General features: G+C 58.2%; 1 protein-coding gene across 1 annotated transcript; it reads right to left on the bottom strand.

Annotated features, from left to right (window-relative positions):
• Positions 1-3794: 3794 nt before the first annotated feature.
• On the bottom strand, positions 3795-5657 carry LOC133346885 (zinc finger and BTB domain-containing protein 42-like). The gene is made up of 3 exons (XM_061558714.1): positions 5488-5657; positions 4138-5338; positions 3795-4106 (listed from the first exon to the last, which is right to left on the bottom strand). The coding sequence occupies exons 1-3, from the start codon at positions 5655-5657 to the stop codon at positions 3795-3797; spliced, it is 1683 nt and encodes a 560-aa protein (XP_061414698.1).
• Between the last annotated feature and the right edge of the window lie 1320 nt (positions 5658-6977).

Genomic DNA, 6977 nt, shown 5'->3' with positions numbered 1-6977 from the left:
AACGGGTGTATGCGTCGAAGGGTTGTGAATAGACGTGTGGAGGGTGAATACATTTTTGGAGGGTGTGGATTTATGTTGGCGCTTCCACCGTGGTGCCTGGTAGGGGAGCACAGCTGGTGTGGTGCATCTGCCGGTCATTTCAGTCAGCCGACCCACGGCATCTGCTGTTTCTGTGTCCCGAGACCTCCTGCCCAGCGAGCCTTCGACACTTCACGTGGCAGCCTCGAAGTGCACCTGGCCTGGTACAGGCTCCGTGGTGACGTCACCGTCACTTAGTGGCGAATGGCGAGGGTATTGCGTTATATTGGAGGGTCCGCGTTTAACGGTGTATGTGTGTGGTGGGGCGTATGCGTGTCGTGGTGTGAGCGTGCGTGATAAGCACGGGGATGTGTCGTGTGTGTGTATGCAGTTCTGCTTGTGTGTGGTGGGGTGTAGCGATTAGTGGGGAGCGGTAGTGTAGCGGTTATCGCGAATGGGCTCCGTACCCGGCCACACTAGTTGGATCCACGCTGACGGTCAACACCGGTGACGATTATCTGGACCGGACCTGGGCCTCCCCCTAGGTCGACTCAACCTCAAATAAGTACCTGGTGCGATGTGAAAACATCGCCACTGGGGAAACAAAGGCGGCCGGGGGTGGTATTGGCCACCCACCCTCTGGCTTGCCTCCCCACAGCCTGTCAAAAGCTCTACGATGATCTTTGCGCGTGAGTGTATGTGTGTATAGTGTGTTGCAGTTCTGTGCGCGCGCGGTGTCACACCACCATCAGACGGTGCTCACGGACCGTCACGGCGATAAGGGGGTTTCAGGGCTGGTCAGTGTAAATCTGATTTTTATTAAAGACAACAATCATTCATTCATTCGAAGTTTAGTGTTTCCCCCCCTCTCCTCCTCTCTCTGCTTTGTCAATAAAGTAAGTTGGTTTTGCGTATACCTTCTCAAGATAACCCATTCCACAGCAAATGCCACGTGTATTATTGCCCCGGCGTTCAAAACAATCAATACACCGGCATTGGCAGGGCCGAGTGATTTACAACGCGGGAAAAGAGCGAAACAAAAACGATGCCTTGCGAATTTAAAACTTCTGCAAATGTGGGAGGGGGAAAAATTACAAATCTGAAACCCGGAACAACCAGCAACTTCCGTTTGAGATTGTCCTCAAATTTTCGTACAAATTCCAAATATATATCTGTGTGTCCTGTGCATCGCGCTTAAAGAATCTCGGGTCAATACGAACGACACCAATCGATTGTTCAAGGCTGGCGCGCTGAAGCCGATATCGCTGGGAAGGTGGCACCTGCCCGTCGCTTTTACACAAAGACCAAATAACCCCCTCGCAGCCTTTCACAGACTGTTGGGGTAAGTGCTGTTAGCGAGCACGGAGGAAGGCCGGCACGGGGCGCCCATGGAGAAGGGGTGGGTGGACAACAACCTCGTCCTGCCACATTTATCCTCCTCGTGGCGATGTTTTACACACCGCACCAGACGCTCATTTGAGGCTGAGTCGACCTACGGGAGGCCCAGGACCGGATTGGATAATCGTCACCGGTAGTTGGCCGTGAGCGGGGAAATAGAACTCGGGTCGCCGGGTTCGTAGCGCGGCGCGCTAACCACGACACCGCCGCTCCCCCGCACGTTATAATGATCTGATAGACAAGAAGACGCGTAATGCACGGGGAAGAGGGCACAGGGCAGGTAAACTCGGAGCTCCGTGAAGTCAGGCACAGCGGTCAGGGTGGACGTCAACCGCATTCAAACAGTGGACGGTGACTGTGTGTGTGCGCGCGCGCGTGGTCAGGCACTGGCTTTCCAATTAGGGGGTCGTCTTCCTACGTTTTGGCACGAATAAGTTGTGATTTTTATTCGCGTAAAATCTGTTTGGAGAATCAATTAAGAGTCTATACCTTCGTTTTTTAAGTTGAACCTTCCTTTAAAAATCCCCCCCCCCCAACCCACCACTTACGACATGTTTTTACATTACACGTGATGGGATTATTTTGTATTCTTCCTGGAATGCACCTTAACTCGGAAGCTACGCAGGCTGGAGCATGGATTCATTGCTTGGCTTGGTCTTCGTAGGTCGCGGGTGCGTGGCCGCGTAGCGTACGGCAGAGGGCAGCGCAAAGGAGACCGCCAATTGTGTTCTACGCTCTCCGCATTGACCAGCGTGGTGAAGTATGGTAACACACAAAAAAACCGGCAAGACCCTCATCCGGCAAGTGAGATTGACGAATGGCCTGCAGGTTTAAATGTGTTTCTACCCCTCCCCCCGCCCCCTCTTGAATACTGACATTTAGAGCGATGAATACAAATGAGGAAACTTTTGTTTTCCTATGATGTAAAGTGGAGGGCGGAAGGAGGCAATACCCCTACCCCCCAAATTGGAAACCAGTCAGAGAAACGCGTAGTTTGCATTGCTCAAGCAACTTACACAACAAACAGCAAACAGCGACATTGCATTTTTGGGGACAAAGTCTGGGAGTAATTGGGGTTATTATATTTATATTTTTCTAATGTTAGTTGTTGTTGTTGTTGCGGTTCTTAAATAAAAAAACAATTCGTGGAGTTAAAAAAAGTCTTTCTCACTTCGCTTTCTGGAAGCCTTCTTAAAATGTGAGTTATATTCTCTTCTGTGTGTGTGTGTTCAATTCATAGTGCTCTTTTGAGGAAAGGCTGACTATACAGATACACGAGTAGTAGTCGTAGCAGCAGCAGCAACAGCAGCAGCAGCAGCCACGTGTCACTGTGAACTCCGCCACCACACTTTGCCTTTGTTCTCACACCGCATATGATTCATCTGCATAATTAATTATTCACTCGATATTCTCAGTCTCATAAAACGTCTCAGAGCGACGCTTTTTGGTGTAATATCAATATATATTTATATATCTTAAAGACAGTGGTTCTATACCTGTTAGGTTTACTCAAAAATCACGCGAGTGTGTGCCAGGGGGTGGGGGGGAGGGGTTCGAGTGTGAAGCGTGTGTGTCGGTGAGTGATTAGTCCTTGTTCTCTTCACACAGAGTCCCGCCACGTATCGCCGCACGGATTTGAACAACAACAACAAAAGAAAAGGTTAATTTCCCGGCAGTACCAGACTCACGCTGCCCAGGTGTGGAGCTTGAGTTCGGCAGTGGGCCTGGGTTAATGACCTGTACACGTGTGGACGTAAACAAAATACGGGGCGAGCACGCTCTGTACACGTGCACACAGTGGCTCCTGCACGCAGGGCCCAGCACTGCTGATGAATGCCCTCTGGGTTTTAACGCCATCGCTGGGGGATGGGAGGGGGTGGGGGGGAGGATGGGGCACTTGACGCCCCAAAAGTGACAGGCGAACTACAAGGGCGACAGCCACCCAAACTCGAGCTCTAACCCTGAAGAGCAGCCCTTGCTCTAATACACTTTTTCAACCAGACTCTCGCCCTGATCATATCAGGTATCAGACTAGCTACCTCGCCTACAAGACAATCCCTAAACATCAACCACACTCAAAGATTATCCTACCTCTAGCCATACCATCCACCCGGACCCATCTCACTATCTGGCCACCTTGACCTTACCTATGACCCCCCTCCCACCCCTCCATCACCGCCCTGCAGGCGTCTAACCCAGCCCACTTTCCACACTCTGCGTTCGCTTTTTGCACTTTGGGGCCAAACCCACGGCGCCCACGGAACCCCCGCGCGGAGTCATCTCGGCAACGATCACCGGCGAGAAGTGCAGGGCAACGGAGCAACGGGGACCGCCGCCACGCGGATCCCGCACGGAGAGACGGGGAGCCATCGGCGAGTTCACTGCGCGGTCACTGAGCCCGCGAGGCCGCCGTGGAATTTGCGCATGTGCCGGTACAGGTCCCCCGACTGCGTGAAGCGCCGCTCGCACCACTTGCAGGCGTGCGGCTTCTCGCGCGTGTGCACCACGGCGTGGCGCGTCAGGTTGTGCGAGTACTGGAAGCTCTTGCCGCACGTGGCGCACGTGTAGGGTTTCTCGCCCGAGTGCGTGCGTTCGTGCCGCCGCAGCGTGTACGCGCACGAGAACGTCTTCCCGCACGTGGCGCACGTGGGCACGTCCCCTTCGGCCCCGCCGAGGGCCGGCGGCGAGGCCTCCGCGATGCCCACGGGCCCCGGCCCGAACGGCGCCGCGCCGCCGGGACACGCGCCACAGAGGCGGCGGCAGCGGCGGCGGGGGCGGCGGCAGGGGCGGCTTGACCTTGCCGTTGCCATGGGGCTGCAGGCCGTGCGGGCCGCGGTGGCCCGCCACGCGTTCCACCTTGGGCTCCGCGCGGCGCTCGCTGAAGTGCAGGCTGAGGTGGATCTGCAGAGCCTGGGGGCACGGCATGGCCTGGCCGCACAGGGGGCAGGCGAACACCAACCCCGCCGAGCCCAGCAGCGGGCCGCCGCCCTCGCGCAGCGACAAGGGCAGCAGCAGCGCCTCGTCCTTGAAGCGGAAGTGGCCCAGGGACGCGGGCGGCTTCATCTCTGGCTCCATGCCCTCGTCCGAGCTGCCCACGTCGTCCTCGTGGTCCAGCTCGCTGGAGGTCGAGGGAACCTTCTCCGAGAGCTCGCAGCTCACGCCGCTGGAGCGGTGCGACGAGTTGCTCGCGAGGTCGTCCGCTCTCCTCGCCGGGTCCTCGTCCGCGTCGCACATCTCCTCGTCGCAATCTCCTCCTCGCTCCTCCTGCAGCAGGAGGCCCTTTGCCGAGACAGCAGCGGCGGCGGCGGCGGTAGCTGTAACAGCTGCGGCGGCAGCCGCTTCCCTTTCACCTAGGCCCGTGTGCCCCGGGAGGTCGGGGTCGCACGCCCTCGCCGCCGCAGATGCCGGCTTGACTGACAGGTCGAGCGCGCTCTCACCGAGGCCCTTAATTGAGATGCCAGAGCCGCCGCGCAACAATGGAGCCGTTGACGCCGTTTTCCCAGCTGCCGCGCCGTACGGCGCTGCCCTCGCCGCCAGACGGCTGCCACCGCCGTGAGAGCCACCCTCGGCGACGCTTCGCACGCTGCTCACGCCCTCGTCGCCGCACACAGCCGCCAACACCATCTCCTCCTCCTCCCCCGCCTCTATCTTCACGCAGATGTTCTCCGGACACGGCCGGGGGCACCGCTCTGGCGCAGGGACCCCGACCCCGTCGCCACGTCCTCGGAGCCTCTGCTTGCACACCTTGACGATGTCGTACATGTGTAGGTAGCTGGCGGCCGCCAGCACGTCCTCCACGGGCAGCCCGTCCACGCGCAGGCGGCCCTCGTACATGAACTCGAGCAGGGCCCCGAACGCGGGCGCCGTCACCGCGTCCCCGTTCAGCCGCACCACGAGCCCCGCCGCGGACTCCGCGGGGGGCCTCGGGACCCCCCCGGAGATCGACGCCACCGCCGTCGCCTCCGCCGCGTCGCCCGCCGTCTCCTCCTGCTCCTCCTCCTGCTCCCGCTCCCCCCCCCCCCCCTCTCCCGGCCTCGGAGGCCGAGGTGGTCGCGGAAGCCACGTCGGGGCCTCTCGTCGCGGTAGAAGAGGTGGAAGTAGCCGCTGCAGGAGGCGAGCACGGCACGGTGCGCTCGGAACTCGGAGCCGCCCACGAGCACGGTGCAGTCGCACAGGAAGCCCTGCAAGCGCTGGCGACTCAGGCACTGGAGCAGCTGTCGGCTGTGCTCCGGGAACTCCATCGCGGGACCAGCATCACGGGCTGCGGGGAGCGATGGGGGCGGTGGCAGAGGTCGCAAACGGGTTTTGATTCCTTACCCGTACTTGTACCCGGCCGCACCAGGGTGGCAAATGGGTACCCGTACCCTACCCGAAATGAGTGACAAACGGTTACTCACCAGTGACTCACGGCCTACCCGTACCCGTACCCGGCCGTACCAGGGTCGCAAACGGCTACCCGTACCTGTACTCGGCCGGGTACGGGTAGCCGGGTATCGGGTAGGGTACGGGTATCGGGTACCCGGTTGCGACCTCTGGGCGGTGGTGGTGGTGTGGTGGTGGGGATTGGTGGTCGTGGTGGTTGTAGCGGTGGCGCAGAGGATGGTGATGGGAATGGTGGTGGTAGTGGTGGTGGTGATAGTGGCGTTTTGTGGTGGTGGAGGTGGTGGATGTTGTTGGTAGTAGCGGTGGTGGTGAGGAGAAGCAGGTCGTGTCGGCACCAACAGTCGTGGGTTAGCACTCGAGCTCCGGCCACGTGCAACGCACGCGACCCCACGGAGATCATCGCACGCGCGTTTGTTTTGAAGTCTCGGCTCACGAAAAAACGCGAACGCACGTGTCCATTCAACGCACAGAGGCGTGCTCACGTACAGACGGACACGGGCACAAACACACGCACGCGTCCATACACGCACACGTGCATAAGATGCGTGTGCATAAGATGCGTATGCAGACACACATACATAAAGATACATACACACGTTCGTACATAAAACACACACTTACGCATATGCACACAGGAACATAACCCAGACACGCGTACAAACCCATGAACAATATTTTTCAGCCACTCTCAATCCACGGCTAGAGTCACAGACCCATTAAAAGGCACGAATATAAAGGCACAAAGATGAAGGCAAAGAGATCCCTTACATCCACCACACACACCGCTGTGCGAGTGCCGTCAGCGAGCAGACACATACACTCATACACATTCACAATGCACACACACACACGTGCAGCGAGACGTTCTGGACACCGACTATTCATCTAACGCGACGCGTAGGCACAAGAGGCGAGCTGAAATGGAGACATACAGAGAGAGAGAGGGAGGTGGGAACAGCTGATGAGGCTGATGATGATGATGCCAGATGGCGGCAGTTGCGGTGCAGATAAACGCGCCCGACGCATTAACGCGAGCGCTCATCCCAGCTAAAGCATCCACACCTCCTTCCCAACAACAACATCGCCAGCAACAACATCATCGCCAGCAACAACATCATCGCCAACATCATCAGCAGCAGCAGCAACGCGCGCGGGCGCGATAGCGCGGGCACGCGCAT

The sequence above is a fragment of the Lethenteron reissneri genome, chromosome 25 (genome assembly GCF_015708825.2).
Source record: "Lethenteron reissneri isolate LAM-NWPU_2019-01 chromosome 25, ASM1570882v1, whole genome shotgun sequence".
Classification (NCBI taxonomy): Eukaryota; Metazoa; Chordata; class Hyperoartia; order Petromyzontiformes; family Petromyzontidae; genus Lethenteron; species Lethenteron reissneri.
The sequence above is the reverse complement of the archived record's forward strand: the minus strand, read 5'-3'. Positions and strand labels throughout refer to the sequence as shown.

Coding starts and splice junctions, on each gene's coding strand:
- LOC133346885 (XM_061558714.1), bottom strand. CDS start 5,657: ATGGAGTTCCCGGAGCACAGCCGACAGCTGCTCCAGTGCCTGAGTCGC. Junction 5,339..5,487: donor CTCTTCTACCGCGACGAGAG/GCCCCGACGTGG, acceptor GGGGGTCCCGAG/GCCCCCCGCGGAGTCCGCGG. Junction 4,107..4,137: donor TGTCCCGGCGGCGCGGCGCC/GTTCGGGCCGGG, acceptor GGCATCGCGGAG/GCCTCGCCGCCGGCCCTCGG.